Below are 17,512 nucleotides of genomic sequence, written 5' to 3'. Positions count from 1 at the left end.
CACGGTAACAACCGCCATATAAATGATCCCAGGGCCACTCTGATTCCTCAGCCACAAATACTAATCCCACCTCGGCCTTTCTAATAACAGACGAGCTTAAATTCAAATCTAAAAGAAAAACCCAAATTGGATTAGTGGTATTGTCGATAGACTAGTAAACCAGAGAAATACTCTAGGAATCCAGGTTCAAATCTCACCCCTGACTTTGGTGAAATTTGAGTCCAATAAAAATCTGGAATTAAAAGTCTAATGATGGCCATGAAACCATTGTCGACTGTTGGAAAAACCCATCTGGTTCACTAATGTCCTTTAGGGAAGTAAATCTGCCGTCCTTACACGGTCTGGCCTATTTGTGACTCCAGACCCACAACAATGTGGTTGACTCTTAACTGCCCCTCAAGGGCAATTAGGGATGGGCAATAAATGCTGGCCCAGCCTGCAACGCCAACATCCCATGAACAAATTTTTTTAAATGCATAGTTACAATTAAGAGTGCAACTTTGCACAAGTCCCACTTCCCATTTATTAAATCAGGATAACCAACGGTACAGGCCATCACACCCATCTCTCACACTCCCCTGTAGGAAAAAAGATAGCATCAAGAAAACAACAGGAAGTAATGTTCAGGATAACAGACGAGCTGCAGGGCAGTCTTCAGCATAAAGACATCTTCCTGATCGCATGAAGAAAGGAAAAGCCAAGGAACAAGCAAGACCAATGAACAGTCTTTAGGTTCTCTCAAGGATTCAGACAATCAAAGCACAAAACATTACTTCCGCCATGCGTCTCATCAACACCAGGTGGTCTGCAGCCTAGGCCCCAGCCAAGGAGGGTTGACTCAGTTCAGCTACCTCAACTCCTCACAACGAGCATCAGGAACAGGACAATTCAGAACCAGTGATTGGTGGGCCAGACCAACCCCTGCCTTGAAGACAGGGTACGTTGCGCTCCATTGAATCTGGTACCCCAGCCTCCCAGTCAAGATTACTGAAACAAACAGCCAATTTTCAAACGCACTCGGGAACTCCTAACACCTCACTCCAGGGGCATACCCTGCTCAGTCTCCTTCTCCCGAACCTTTCAGGATGGATGACAAGCCATGTAGGCGATCTCGATAACATGGTGACAAGCCTCCACTAGGGGAATATGCTCTCTTAAGTACAAGAACCTCCTCATGCACCTTCTTACAAGTACCCCGCAACTCTTGGAAGTGAGCCCTGACGACCTGCACTGCTGAGCCAAGCGTTTCAGCAAAAACAACATCTCCGTTGGCAGCTATCATCCAATGCACACAGCACTGCCAAGGCAAAAGCCCATTCAACAGCAACTGCGCCACTGCAAGCAGGCACTACCCCAGCCGCCACAAAACAAACAAAGATTTTTGCATTTTATCTCGGCTCTTTCACACATAGACACCTACCAAATACTTTCTGGGACATAGCAAAAGCCAGGTAACCCAAGAAAAGACAATTACGAAATGTAGACTCTGATGAAAAGACGGATTAAGATGAGCTGAGCCAGAGCTCGCAAAAAGGCAGCCGCTCCCGTGCTGACATCATGTGACCTCACCCGCCGGTGTTTGGTGAAGCAGCAGAGTGCACAGCACACATTTTTAAGTGTGCTCTTGTGAAACAAATGCTAGAGACAAACTGGGAGAAAGGTCAGCAATCATTGGCTCAAAAACTGGCAAATTGTTTATTTGTTACACATCTCACACTACCACTGGCAAAACACGAGTTGAATTGTTTCTTAGAAGGCTTAGAACAAGGTTTTCATTGCTGAAATCACATTTAGCATAGAAGAGCAACAATCAAGACAGCGAATCACTGGTGGAACGAGCAGATGAAATTCAGTGTGGAGAAATGTGAATTGATTCATTCTGGTAGGAAGGACATGGAGAGACAATAGAAAATAAACGTACAATATAATGGGGTTGCAGGTGCAGAAGGACCTGGGTGTATATGTGCATAAGTAATCAAAGGTGTCAGGACAGGTTGAGATCAGGTTAAAAAACATACAGTAGCCTGGGTGTTATTAATTTGGGCATGGAGTACAAGAGCAAAGAAGTTATGTTACAGAGATGAGGAGGAATTTCTTCAGCCAGAGAGTGGTGAATCTGTGGAACTCTTTGCCGCAGAAGGCTGTGGAGGCGAAATCAGACAGATTCTTGATTAATAAGGGGATCAGGGGTTATGGGGAGAAGCAAGAGAATGGGGATGAGAAAATATCAGCCATGATTGAATGGCAGAGCAGATTCGATGGGCCGAGTGGCCTAATTCTGCTCCTGTGTCTTATGGTCTTATGTTATGTTGAGTTTGTATCAGACACAGGTTCGATCTCAGCTGGAGTATCATGTCCAGTTCTAGACACCATGCTTTAGGAAGGATGTGAAGACATTGGAGAATACGGGAAAAATTCACAAGAATAGCTCAAGGAATGAGGAACTTTAGGTATGAAGATAGATTAGAGAAGTTATAATATATTCCTTGGAGAAGTAATGGCCGAGGGGAGATCTCAGAGGTATTCAAAATCACGAGGGGGCTGGACAGAGTTGACAGGGAAAAACTGTTCCCACTTGTGAAAGGTTCAATAATGAGTGGGAATAGATTTAAAGTATTTGCAAAAGTAGCAAAAACATGATATGAAAATAACATTTTTACCCAACGAGTGGTTAATGTCTAGAATGCACGGCCTGAGAATGTGGTGGAGGCAGATTCAATTTAGGAATTCGAAAGGGAATTAGACTGTTATCTGAAAAAAAGAAGTTGGAAAGAATCAAATGAGTCTCATGGATTGGATAGTTGGGTTAGGAGTGGAATACCAACAGTTACTCCAGCACAAGTCGTGCCTGAAACCAATTCAGGGTCAAGGCAGAGTCAGACAGACATGGCTGAGGAAGTGGAAAATTCAATTGAAAGTCGAAGTTAAAAAAAAAAAAAATCAGTCTTTGATGGAGAAAACTTTGCCACAAACTCAGGTCAAGATGGGTCAAGGTCCTTTCCCAAGTTATAAATGTTTGGGTCAAGAAAGAAGGTACCTTCTTCGGAATAGGAAATCAGTGGTTAAGTTTGATTTGTAAATTAATTAAAAGCAAGAAATGTATATAAGTTATATGGAACCTGAAGTTTTTTCATGAAGGAGGGGCCAGTTTAATACTGTCCCTGTGGGGTGTGCATGTACCAATTCAGTTGGATACTTGAACTCTTCTGGAGCAGTCCTCAGTCTGTTTGCATCGAGTAACTGGAATTATTATATAAAAGCTCACATTCTTTTCCCACTCAGTAACTGGGGTTATTAGATAGAAATTTACTCTGTTCCCACTCAGTAACTGGGGTTATCAAATAGAAACTCACTCTTTGTTTGCATTGAGTAAATGATGCAGGTTGAATGTCACAGTTCCAGCAGGATCCACTTGGTTGACGAGATTCCAACGATGTCCTGGGAAGTGGACATGTGGTAGGTGCTTGGCCAGTTTCAGCAAATACCAATCATATGTCATCATCTGCAGAGGAATGGCATCAGGTTACATCCTTTATAGAGGTCCCTCCAGTTGTGAAGCAGCTTTTAATTACACAAAACCAGAAAAACCCATTCATTGCCTCCGGTCTCCTTGTTCCAATGAAGACACACACAGCTTACTCTCATCATTCAGCTGCTGCCCCCCCCGTATATCTGATATGAAGCTCCACCCAACAAAAGCAAAATCACTCTCAGGGTACTGCATTCAGAGACATGCCTGCTCATCCAACCCTCTCCCATGACTTCAGCTGTCTCCATCCAATATCCCCCATGGCTGACTCGAGTTCCATATCATTCCACCCAATTATTCAGAGGAGGAAGGGCAGAGAGATTCAAGAGGTTGAGGGGACAGACAGAGGGGTATAGGAACAATTTTGCTGAAACATCTCTTTCCCCCGATATCCGGTTGTTAAATCCAGGCATTTGAATAATTTAAACTTCTTGTTACGATGAGTTGTATTTCTAAAAGATCGTGTCAAAAATTGAAACACAATTTATAACTCAGAATGATTCTTCCCTCACTGTTCCCAGGTGAATAACCAACTTGTACGTTACAGTACAACTGGTGTGTCGCTGCTGACTCACAAGTAATTCAGGTGTTAAAACTTGAATCTGGGGGCAGCACGGTGGCCCAGTGGTTAGCATTGCCGCCCAGTTCCCCCACTGGTTTGGGAGGATTGATCCAGATCATGTTGCTCACCCCCTCAGTCCCTCCAATCCCTCTGCTCAGCCACTTTGATCCTGTTCCACAATAGGCTTTGGCACTATTATAGCACATGGTATAGTATGGATGAATTAAGGGGAAGCTAGAAAACATCCTTTGATGATAGATTTAGATAAGAAAAGGTGGACAGAGACTTGAGCGGAGGAGCATCAACACTACTATGGACTGGTTGGTCTGAATGGTTTGTTTCTGTGCCATATCTCCTATTTACCTCCTGATCCACTAGGCTGAGGTCAGGTCTTTGTCCCTCACAGTAATGGAGATATCGCAGGGAGTTTCCTGGGAGGTCTCCCCGAACCAGGATTGTTGCATTAGGCGGCATGCTGCCCAAGAGATTTCTGGCAAACTTGTCCACAACGTCATTATTACTTTGGTCACAGATCCTGAACAAATAGTTAGAAATAATTAGTTCATGTTGAAGAACAAAGCACCAGTACATATCTTCTATACATTGCACCTCACGTCTCGCATTCAACTTGCAATGTCCAACATTGAAGCATAAAGCAACAAAGAACTTTCCAAAAGACACAAAACACGAGAAACAGATGCATACAGTTGATAAACTGAACTTGTTAACTCAGCTCATGTTTACTTACCAGCAATAGGATTAAAAAAACAATCTACTTTAGTCACAGGGTAATATATTTTAGTTTGTATCAAGTTCATCGCGTTATAAAACAGCACAAAGAATTTCTACAGTTTCTGGAGTCAAACCCAGCCTTGTTTCATATCAATCTTCAGTGAGCAGTGAGCACATGTGGACGGTAAAGGGATGCTCATGGTGCAGCAGAAAGCAAAGAGTGTGTAACAATGCATAATCTGTTATAAATTTAGGTTCAACAGATCTTGCATTGAATGCAAGAAAACTAATTTTATTGTGTGGTAGATAATCAAATGTGAATTTTACCAGAGATTCATGACAACACATTGCTGGGTTCTCACACACACAGCTATGCATGTTCTCTGACATTCAGAAAGTGAAATACATTAATTGAGTAAGGCAAAGATAACTAACTTATTTATATCAAATATACAAATGAACAGAATATTGCTTTTTACAATGAGATTTACCCATTTCTTATTCATTGTATGAAGATTTTCCCCCTTCTTATAGGTTAAATCCACTTTACATGTCAAGGACTAAAGGGGGAGCAACCAGTCAGTAAAGCAGCCAAGATGGGACAGCACGGTGGCGCAGTGGGTTAGCCCCGCTGCCTCACGGCACCGAGGTCTCAGCTTCGATCCCAGCTCTGGGTCGCTGTCCGAGTGGAGTTTGCACATTCTCCCCGTGTTTGTGTGGGTTTCGCCTCCACAACTCAAAGATGTGCAGGCTAGGTGGATTGGCCACGCTAAATTGCCCCTTAATTGGAATTGGGTACCCTAAATTTATTTTTTTTAAAGTAAAGCAGCAAGGATGACTGAATGTGCAGCACTAACTCCTGTTCCCATATTCAGGATTTAGCCCTATCAGTGTTATATACCTAGGTTCTAATAGATTTCCCAAGTCACCATGACTACGCCTCTGGCAGAACAAGATCAAGCCAGCTCTTTAGATGGGTGTGTTTTTAAAATGTCTCTTACAAAAAAAACCTGTTTATTTTATATGAAATAAAAGAATACAAGCATTGCTCAAGGTCCAGGGATTGGATGAAATTTCCAGTCACTCCCTGAACTTCACACAAATTCTTCCCACTGTGCAAGTGCTTGCCCATTGCAAGTAGTAAGGTGCAACCTGGGGCAGCACAGTGGTTAGCACTGCTGCCTTGCTGCACCAAGGGCAGCACGGTAGCACAGTGGTTAGCACAGTTGCTTCACAGCTCCAGGGTCCCAGGATGAATTCACGGCTTGGGTCACTGTCTGTGCGGAGTCCTTACGTTCTCCCCACGTCTGTGTGAGTTTCCTCCGGGTGCTCCGGTTTCCTCCCACAGTCCAAAGATGTGCAGGTTAGGTGGATTGGCTATGCTAAAGTGCCCAAAAAAGGGTAGGTGGGGTTACAGGGATAGGGTGGAGGTACGGGGACAGGGTGGAGGTGTGTGCTTGGGTACGGTGCTCTTTCCAAAGGGTCAGTGCAGACTCGATGGGCCGAATGGCCTCCGTCTGCACTGTAAATTCTATGATAATTCTATGATGACCCAAGTTTGATCCCAGCCCTGGGTCACTGTCCATGTGGAGTTTACACATTCTCCCCGTGTCTGCGTGCGTCTCACCCCCACAACCCAAAGATGTGCAGGGTAGGTGGATTGGCCATGCTAAATTGCCCCTTAATTGGAAATATATATATTTTTTAAAAAAAAAGTAAGTCACAACCTACTATCTTTCCATCTCTGTAACTCTCTCCAGGCTTTTCACAACATCTCTTTGGGTGGACCTCCTGATCACATTCAGCCTGTCACGTCTCCAACAATCTACAGGCTGAAAGTAAACTTCAGCACCTCATAACTGCACCTTGATTTGTTCATCTTCTCTCTCACCTATCTCCATTCAGTGTTTTACTATGAGCTTTGGCTCTTTTAGTTCATCAATAAATCATTAATGAAGCAAGAACTTGCATTCATATTGCACTATTTGAGTCTTTCAGATGCTCCAATGGTTCAAACCGAATTAAGATGTGTGGTCACTTGTTTCATATTAAAGTTGCACACAGCCGGATACGAAAAATAATAATGAGATAATGACCACATAATCAACTCTGATGGCTTTAGTTTTTTTTTAAATAAATTTAACGTACCCAATTCATTTTTTCCAATTAATGGACAATTTAGCATGCCCAATCCACCTACCCTGCACATCTTAGGGCTCTGGGGGTGAAACCCACGCAAACACGGGGAGAATGTGCAAACTCCACACAGGCAGTGACCCAGAGCCGGGATCAAACCTGGCACCTCAGCGCCGTGAGGCAGGAGTGCTAACCACTGCGCCAACTTGCTGCCCCTTCTGTTGGCTTTAGTTGAGGGGATAAATGTTGGACCAGAAACCAGAAGAATTTCTTCAGATGATGGCTCTGGCATTTTGTTCTGAGAGGGTGTGAAAGGGCAAACAGGGCCTCAGTTTAATATCTCGACTGAAAGATGGCACCCCCAACAGTGCAGCACTTAACACCATTTTGTACTCTGGTTCCTGGAGTTGACTTGAACCCACAACCTCTGACCCAGAGGTGAGAATGCTATAATCGAGCCAAGCTGATATTGATGAGATATTAAGATGATTTGAAAATTATTCCTTACCTGTAGTTGTGATGGATTTGGAAGGCAATGAGGATGATGGCAAAGAGCCACTCTGCCCAATCCCACAGTGCATTATTGCCTATTTTCCTCTGTAAAATAGAGCAGATCGAAGCTAGACCGCAGCCTGCCAGAACACAAACTACCAAATTACTCTGTAGCCAGAACCTTTCAACCTGCAGAAATAAAATTAATATAAACAAAAGTTAATTAAACCTCAATCTTTGTTACCAATCGCCACTTTGTGCAGTGCTGAAATCAGGTTTAATTTGGTGCAGTAGCCAGATGAAAGCAAGAGATTATTTGTAAAGATTCAGAGAAGCTAAGCTCAGGGACACCGCTGTGATGAATCTAGGGGTGGAGAGGAATGTTGCCAAGACACAGAGGTTTCTAAGAGAGCGAGGAGTGATAGGTTCTGTTAAATTACAACCCTAACTTCAACCTCCCTTTACTCTCCAAATTCTTTTAACATTGTCGGCCCTCAATCTCATGCTCTACTTTCATGCAATCCAACTTACGAGTTGTTCCAATCGGGTTTCTACACCAGTCATGGCACTGAACCAGTCCTCAAACAGGCTTCCCAAGTGACTGTGGTAATGGTTCCTACCTCTCCCTCTCATCTTCTCCAGACCCATCCTGACCCCTCTCCGTCTAATTGTGACCTTATGTCCAGCCCTGCCCTCCCTCTAACCCACCCACTGGTGGACATGTTTTATCTAGGCCCCATGCTCCAGAACTGCCTCTCTATGATAAGCTGTTAATCATCCCACCAAACATCATCTTTGGCTGGGCACCAACTTTTTCTTCGGACATTTTTCTTCATTGAAGGGTACTATATAATTGCAAGTTGCCGAGGACCCGGGTTTGATCCAGGTGTCAGGTTACTGTCTGTGTGGAGTTTGCACATTCTCCAAGTGTCTGTGAATCTCACCCCCACAACTCAAAGATGTGCAGGGTAGGTGGATTGGCCACGCAAATTGCCCCTTAATTGGGAAAAAATAATTAAATAAATGCAAGTTGCCATTGTTGTTAATGAAACAAATTGCACATTGCTGAGTCTGGAGTTTGTGTTGACGTTAAAGAGTCATGTCCGACTTGCTCGCAGACATCCTCAACCCCCTCAAAGAAACCGGCTAATCCTCGCTTTTGTGAGGTGCGCCCTATACACGACCTTCACTTCCATCAGTCCCAACCTCGCGCTTGAGGTTGAGGCATTCATCCTTCGCAGCACCTCGCACTACAAACCTTCTTCCCTTACCTTCACCAGCTCTTCCTCCCATTTGACCTTAATCCCCTCCATGGACACCCTATCTTCCTCCAAAATCTTCCCATAGATCGCTGACACCACCCCCCCTGCTGACTGTACTGTAGAATCCCAAGTTTCTTTACCCGTCAGTCTGGCCTCAATAAAAGTCGAGATGGATTTGCAGGTACAGCATTAGTTATTTTATTTGGCTTGCAAGCCTTTCTCAATTCACAGCAAGTACAAAGCACATCTTGCTTCGTACACCTCTGGAATCAAGTGAGGATATGGAACAAAGGAATCTGTACTGATACATTCAAATGGCATCAAGTTTCACATACACGATGCCCATAGGTCATCCTATATCCCTCCTGACCTGTTGATCTATTCTGATTGGCTCACTTTCAATCCCTTCCTCTGGCCCCTATTACCCAGCATCCTTTTCTCCTGCTTTGGTGGACACACCTCTTCCTGCTTTTCCATGCCGTCTGAAATCCTTTGTCTGTGAACTCACCAGAATTAGACTGGCCTACCTCTACATTACATTAACTAATATCTCTAAAGTAACTATTTTATATCACATTCATCAGTACCACCTCCAACAGCAAGGGGGGCTATTGGGAAGGTCAGAAACTCCTTGCCCGCTAAGTCTCGGACTTGCAGATACCTGAACCCTTTCTCCTGCACCAACCTGCACTTCTCCCTCAACTCTTCCAGCCTTGCAAATTATTTCCCAGGAACAGATCTTTACTCCCATCTCTCCTCCCATCTCCGAAGCCTCGCATCCAGCCTCCCCAGCTCGAACCAATAATTCCCCTACGAAATGGCAGCACCCCCCACTCCCGGCTGGGACACCAAAAAATACTCATCACTCTCTTGGTTTAATTTATACCCAGAGAACGACCCAAATCTTTAGAGTAGCCACATTATATTTCCCATTGACTGTAGTGATATCATGGTTGTGTTGTAAGTCACCGACTGACCACTAGGAGTCTCATTAGTATATAAGTGAATGTTAGAGTCAGGTGACCTCAGATTGACTAGGGAGCTGGCAGAGAGCTTGCGTGTGCATATTCATATTATTAATCATCTGTTGTTTGTATATATTTGACCCACAATTAATGTTAATAAATTGGTTATAGCTTTAGCTACAAGGGAGTTCTTGTAATATAAATAAGGCCATCCGACAAGAGCATTACACCAACATACTCGGCTCTGAGATATACAACAGTAAATCGTCCGCTTACAAGGATACCCGATGTTCCATCCCTCCCTCTCACTATCCCCGTCCACAACCCCAAATTCCTTAGAGCGATGGCCAATGGCTCGTGCAAATAGCAGGGGGGGGGGGGGGGGGGGGGGGGAAGGAGAACATAGGACATCCCTGCCTAGTACCCCGGTGCAGAGCAAAGTACCTCAAACTCACGTTGTTAGTGCGAACAGTCGCCATATGTTCCCTGTAGAGCAGCCGTACCCGTGGCGTGAACCTCGGCCCAATCCCAAATCTCTCCAGGACTACCATCAACTACCCCCAGTCTACCCGGTCAAATTTCTTCTCTGAATATAGCGCCACCACCACTTCCATCTCCTTCCCATCGGTCGGTGCCTTCCCATCACGATCCTCTCCTAACACCTTCGGGAGGCATTCCCCCCAACCTTGCTGCCATCACCTTCGCCAATATCTCGACATCCACATTTAAGAAGGATATGGGCCTATACAACCCACACTCCATCAGGTCCTTGTCCTTTTTTAACAGCAGGGAAATCGAAGCCTGTCCCAATGTTTGTGGTAATGCCCCCTACCCATCGCCTCCTGAAACATTCCCACCATCAGCGGCGCCAACGTCCTGAAACATCTTATAATACTCCATTGGGATACCATCCAACCCTGCCACCCTCCCTGACTGCATCCTTCCGATTGCCTCCTTTACCTCCTGTTCCCCCACCGGCCCCTGCAGCCCAGACTTCCTCCCCCACCGACCCCTGCACCCAGCCTTCCTTCTAACCCATCCAGAAACTCCCTCATCTCTCGCTCCGACCGTTACAACTTCTCCAAGATGACATCCACCCAATGTGGCGCATGATCCAAGATCGCTGTCACAGAGTACTCCAATCCCTTGACTCCAGCCAAAAACGCCTTCCCAACTACAAAAAAGTTTGTTCTCGCATACACTTTATGCAGCAGGAAGAAAACGAATCCAGCTCCCTCAGATGCAGAAACTTGCACAGGTCCACTCCTCTCATCTCTCTCATGAGCCCAGTCAGTGCTTTTGCACCCCCCGACTGGGCCAGTGAGCGCGGCTGCGACCTATCCATCCTCGGCTCTTATACCATATTCCAGTCCCCCCTACTATTAACTCAAGCGTGTCCAAGTCCAGGATGCCACCCAGCACCCTCTTCGCAAGCCCTGCATCATCCCAGTTGGGGCCATATACATTCGCCAGTGCCACCAACCGCCCCTCTAATGCCTCCATCACAATCACATAGCTACCTCCCTGGTCTGCTATCACCTTCTCCATCTGAAACCTCACCCTCTTGCTCCCCAATACCGTTATCCCCCGAGCACTACTTCTGAACCCAGAGTGGAATACCTGGCTCACCCAGCCCTTCCTGAGCCTCACCTGATCCTTCACCCTCAGGTGGGTCTTCTGCAGCATCGCCACATCAGCCTTTAGGCTCTTTTAAGTGTGCAACACCCTCGACCTCTTCACTGGTTCCCCCCAATCCCCTCACATTCCATGTTACCATTCTTACTGGGGGGTCTCTCACCACCCCCTTCCCCATCTATCCACCATCGCTCCAAGTCCTGCGCACTGGGCCTGACCCGCCCGTCCTTTTGTTGCCATTGAAACCCCCCATTGACTTCCTCTTGAAAACACCTCTCCCAGTATCGATCCCCTCCCCCCATCTTTCACACCAGTTCAGCCAACCAATGACCGCAGCCCCTCCACCCACCACACTCCCGTTGACTTGCCAACCTATGCCTGCTAGTGTGGAGGCCCCTGCCAAGGCCTCCCTCCTCCCAATCCCCTCTTCCACGCCCAGTCCCTAAAAAACATAAAACAAACAAACCCAGTGCAAAAAACGCACCCCAGAAAACCGCCATCACCCAAGATTTGCTAACCACTTACCCGTGCCCCATACTAGAGGGCACACTACTCTTCCCCACCAAACCCCTTCCCCTTTTTCATTTTAACCCCAGTCCTTCAGCCTTCACAAACGCCTCTGCCACCTCCACCGTCACAAAGTAGAAGTCCTTCAAGTTGTGTGTAGGTCACCCTCAGCTTCGCCGGGTAAACCATGCCGAGTCACACCATTGCTGTAGAGTGCTGCCTTCACCTGACCAAAAGCCAACCTTCTCGCTAGCTCCACCGTTAAGTCCTGGTACATACGTATACTGACTCCTTCCCACTGCACCTCACGCCTCTTTTCCGCCCAACTCAGAACCTTCCCCTTAACGTGATTCTTGTGAAAGCAGATTATCACCGCCCTTGACAGCTCATTTGTCTTCAGCTTAGGCCTGAGTGACCGATGAGCCCTATCCAGTTCATACTGGGAGGGATCTTCCCCCTCCCCCACCAACTCCGCCAACATCTTCGCAAAGTACTCAGTCGGCCTCGGATCCTCCACCCCCTTGGGGAAGCCCACAATTCTTAAATTCTGCTGCCTCGACCTGTTCTCCAGGTCCACCACCTTAGCTCTTAGTCCTTTGTTGGCCTCCACCACCCTCCGCAGCTCCTCATCCATCGAGGTGAATTGGTCACTGTGCTGCGACAGAGCCTCCTCCACCCACTTTAACTTCTCTCCTAGCTTCCATACCTCAGCCGACGTCTTCAACACCGCCACATTCACCGGGGAATAGCCTCCTCCACCAGCTCCTTCATCGCTGCCATCATTTCTTTCCGCATCACCTCCATGTGCTTGGCAAACTGCTTTTCAAGCTCCCCAGCCATCACCTCAGTCATCTTCTCTACTGTGAAGGGCGCAGCACCACCCATTGATCCAGCCTCCGCCATATTTCCTGCAACCGGGCTGGCCCGCTTGCTCAACGGCAAACCTTCACTCACCCCCATCTTCCCAATGGCTTTTTTCTGGTTCTTTGACATCCCCCTCCTTCTTTATGTCTTCCTGCACCAGTTCATCCAAAAACTGCCCCTGGGACCAGGCATTAAATTCCAAAAAACCGAGCCTCGAGCAGGAGCCACCCAAAACGTGACTTCCACCTACATGCCACCATCGGGAAGTGCAACATAAAACGGAGTTGAGGAGATACTACTTCTCTCAAAGGGTTGTGAATCTGTGGAATTTGCTACCCCAGAGTGTGGTCGATGCTGGGACAGTGAGTAAATTTAAGGAATTAGACAGATTTTTTAATTGGTAACGGGTTGAGGGAGTCATGGAGAATGGGCAGGATGGTGAAGTTGTTCGGTGAATTGGACATTTTGAATTCTCCCTCAGTGTACCCGAACAGGTGCCAGAGTGTGGCGACTAGGGGATTTTCACAGTGCAGCGTTAATGTAAGCCTACTTGTGACACTAAGAATTAAAAAAAAAAATTTTTGAAAATATTTTATTGAGGCATTTTAATAGTCTAAACAGAGCAGACCAACACATGCAAAAAACGCACAATAACATATCCAACTTTCCCCCGCCCTAACTCCTAGCTACCCACATATTAGATTCCCTGCCCTTATTCTTCACTTCAATGCCTCCCCTCCCCGCTCTCTGCCCCCGCCCCCCAGATCTCCAGCTGACGGTCAATTTCCCTTAAAGAAGTCGATGAACGGCTGCCACCTCTGAGCGTACCACTGTAATGAACCCCTGAAGGCAAACTTAATCTTCTCCATCCTAAGAAACCCTGGCATGTCACTGACTCGCACCCCTGACTTTGGAGGCTCCCAGTCCCTCCACCGCAGCAAAATCCGTCTCTGGGCCACCAGAGAGGCAAAGGCCAAAACATCGGCCTCTCTTCTTCCCTGGGCTCCCGGATCTTCTGACATTCCAAATATTGCCACCTCTGGACTCGGAGTCACCCTCCCTTCCAGGACCTCTGACATGACTTCTGAGAATCCCTGCCAAAATCCCCTCAGCTTCGGACACACCCAAAACATATGACAATGATTCGCCGGACTCCCCCCGCACCGCCCACACCTGTCCTCCACCTCCTCAAAAAACCTACTCATCAGAGCCACAGTCATATGAGCCCTGAGGACCACCTTGAACTGGATGAGGCTAAGCCTGGCACACGACGAGAGTGCATAAGAATTTTATTATTAAGGTTAGGATGACATCAGCCGCGATCGAATGGCGGAGCAGACTCGACGGGCCAAATGGTCTAATTCTGCTCCTATATCTTATGAGCTTATTTTAAAAAAAATAACTTTTTTTAAAAAAACAACAGAGTACCCAATTCTTTTCTTTTTCCAATTAAGGGGCAATTTAGCGTGGCCCACCCACCTACCCTGCACATCTTTGGGTTGTGGGGGTGAGACCCATGCAGATATGGGGAGAATTTGCAAACTCCACACGGACAGTGACCCAGGGCCGGGATCGGACCCGGGTCCTCAGCGCCGTGAGGTCAACTTATAATTTATGAATAGAATGGTTACAGCACAGGAGGTGACCAGTGTTGACATTTCTTCCAGGAAGTTAAACGCAGAGAGTGATAATAATCCAGAACACTATTAGAGGTTATTGACACAATGGCAGGGAGCCACAGAACATTCCAGATTTTATTGATATTCCCAATATCCTCCTCCATTTCCTCCAGTGCATGGAGCGATAATGCTGCTTTTTATAACCCAGTCCTTCAAGATAATTCCACAGGGCAGAGAACATAACTTGGCACTGTTCTCAGCTCAGAACTTTGAACTACATTCTCAACTCAGAGCAGCACTAGTCAGATGCCGTGCCCTCAACTCAGTCCCGAAAACTGTGGCTTAGCTTTACTCATCATTACAGTGCTTACTGTGTTGGAAGCAAAGCATTTTTGCAACACTTTAAGGGATCACTGAATGCTGTGCTGTATTGCCTATCTGCAAGAGTCCTTATATTTCCTGAGACAGGCACCACTGAATAATATATTCATATCTGGCTGCCACTAAAGTAAACAACAGAGTCCTGGGACTGATGGTGAAGCATCAAGAGACTGATTATGAACTGCGTTTAATTATATGCAGGTGGAGGGCATTAATTGGGGTTTCACTGGAGGACATATAAAGAGACACTTATTGAAATGGTAATGTGATGGAGTTTGAACTTGTAGGCTTGCAATATTTCACTTGAACTAAATGTAAGACTAAGTAAAAATTGAAGAAGAATCTGACAAACGTGAAATGTTAATTCACAGATGCTGCATCTTTCCAGCATTTTCTGTTTTAAAAAAAAATGTAAGTAAAGATTTTTTTTAAAATTTAGAGTACCCAATTCATTTTTTCCAATTAATGGACAATTTAGCATGGCCAATCCACCTACCCTGCACATCTTTGCGTTGTGGGGACGAAACCCACGCAAACACGGGGAGAAAGTGCAAACTCCACACAGACAGTGACCCAGTGCAGGGATCGAACCTGGGACCTCGGCGCCGTGAGTCAGCAGTGTACAATTTAAGTAAAGATTGACTCTAGTGCAATCCTTCACCAATTAGCTTTCTAGACTATATCAAGAGGGACTGAGTTATGAGGAAACATTTGAAAAACACAGATCCTTCAGCCTTGAAAGATGATATTGGCTTTGGGGGGGTTGGGGGGGGGAGAGAAGAGAGAGAGAGAGGGAGAGAGGGAGAGAGGGAGAGCATCAACTGTGAGTTCAAGACAGGGGAACCCAGTCCAAACCAGCAATATCAGAAAACTCTTCTTCACATAAGAAAAATACTTCCAACCTGAGTAGGGGAATGCAAACAAGACTCTGGTCATTTGGGACGCAGTTGGACGCAGTAATGGGACCATTGGGTTCTGTGGAGAGATGATGGCCTCCCTCATCTGTGCAAATATTTCCAATCACCTGAAGGCAGTTTCAGCATATATCACTGCCGCACAGAGAAACCCACATGGCAGTCACAGAGACTCTCATCCCTCAGTCTGGGCTGGAACCCACATCTCTTGGATTGACAGACCTATGACTGACCTGCAGCACCACCCTCTTCCCACAAGCATGTCTGTCACACTCTCCAGTTCATTGGATTGTTTATCGGGTCCATGTTGCATCTGTTCAGAGGGCGAAGCCAATGGGCAACAACACAATCTTGTAACCCAGCAATTTATTGGAGATATCTGCTCATTGGACTGGGCAGTATATATACATCCCTTTCAGTAGAACCAAACTGAAAGTGAAGTCTTGGACTTAAAACATGTCAATCAAAAGGATTTGCTAAGCGTATGGAGGTGGCCTCATGTAAGGGCACCAGTTTGAGGGCGTTGATAACGGCGCCTCTGCTGTTCCTGCCGGCACGGTACTCTACCAGCCCCATGGTGGTGGCAGCCCTGAGAGTCTGGGGACAATGGAGGAAGCATGTGGAAGCGGAGGGAGCATTGGTCTGGTCTCCAATCTGCAATAACCATCGGTTTGCCCCGGGAAGGATGGACAGGGGGGTTCCGGAGATGGCAGAAATTGAGAGGATAGGAATATGTTCATAGAAGTGAGCTTTCCTAGCTTGAGGGAGTTGGAGGAGAAATTTGGATTGGCGAGGGGAAAGAAATTTAGGTGCCTGCAGGTGTGGGACTTCCTACGTAGACAGGTCTCAACCTTCCCGCTCCTACCACCAAGGGAGATTCAGGACAGGGTAGTTTCCAGATTGTGGGTGGGAGAAGGGAAGTTCTCCGACATCTATGAGGAGCTCATGGGGTCAAGAGACATGCAGTCTGAGGAGCTGAAGCGCAAGTGGGAAGAGGGGTTAGGAGGAGAGATAGAGGATGGTCTCTGGGTGGATGCATTGAGTAGAGTAAACGCGTCCACAACATGCGTCAGGCTCAGCCTGATACAGTTCAAAGTCGTTCACCGGGCTCACATGACAGTGACCCGGATGAGCAGGTTCTTTGGTGTAGAAGATAGGTGTGCAAGGTGTGCAGGGGGGCCAGCGAACCATGTCCACGTGTTTTGGACATGCCCAAATCTCAGAGGATTCTGGCAGGGGTTTGCAGACGTCATATCCACAGTGTTAATAACAAGGGTGGCACCGAGTCCAGATGTGGCGATTTTCGGGGTGTCGGAAGGTCCGTGAATCCAGGAGGAGAAAGAGGCAGACATTCTGGCCTTTGCTTCCCTGGTAGCCCGGAGATGGATATTATTAGCTTGGAGGGACTCAAAGCCCCCGAAGTCGGAGGCCTGGCTATCGGACATGGCGAGCTTTCTCTGTTTGGAGAAAATCAAGTTCGCCTTTAGAGGGTCAATGTTAGGGTTCGCTCGGAGGTGGCAACCGTTTGTCGACTTCTTTGCAGAAAATAATTGTCAGCAGAAGGGGGGGTAGTAGTTTAGTTTAGAATAGGGGGTTAATAAAGGAGGGACCTGTAAGGGAAGAAGCTGGCTTTTTGCACTATGTTTATTGACTTATGTATATTGTTTATTTTGTCGTTGTAAAACAAAAAAAACCTCAATAAAATGCTTATTAAAAAAAAAAGGATTTGATGAACTCATCACACATTAAACTTGCACACTCCACATACACCAGACAAACTACAGAAGTTCAAGAAGGCAGCTCACCATCACCTTGTCAAGGGACATTAGGGATGGGCAATAAATGCTGGCCTAGCCAGTGATGTCTACAACCTGTGAAAGAATTAAAACAAAAACACTGATAATCACATTGTCA

At 46.4% G+C, this 17,512-nt stretch overlaps 1 protein-coding gene across 3 annotated transcripts in view; it reads right to left on the bottom strand.

The window, feature by feature from the left end:
- Positions 1-17,512, bottom strand: part of tmem260 (transmembrane protein 260) — a 61,235-nt gene that overhangs the window by 26,150 nt on the left and 17,573 nt on the right. For 2 of the 3 annotated variants that reach the window (XM_072483230.1, XM_072483232.1), the window contains 3 exons: positions 7,468-7,640; positions 4,455-4,626; positions 3,354-3,502 (listed from right to left, as the gene is read on the bottom strand). In XM_072483230.1, the coding sequence (XP_072339331.1) occupies positions 3,354-3,502; positions 4,455-4,626; positions 7,468-7,640 (494 nt within the window). The remainder of the gene's footprint in view (positions 1-3,353; positions 3,503-4,454; positions 4,627-7,467; positions 7,641-17,512) is intronic. The other variant, XM_072483231.1, reaches the window with a different exon arrangement.

Source organism: Scyliorhinus torazame, chromosome 18 (genome assembly GCF_047496885.1).
Source record: "Scyliorhinus torazame isolate Kashiwa2021f chromosome 18, sScyTor2.1, whole genome shotgun sequence".
NCBI classification, from domain to species: Eukaryota; Metazoa; Chordata; class Chondrichthyes; order Carcharhiniformes; family Scyliorhinidae; genus Scyliorhinus; species Scyliorhinus torazame.
Note: the sequence above shows the minus strand (reverse complement) of the source record. Positions and strands in the feature narration are given on the sequence as shown.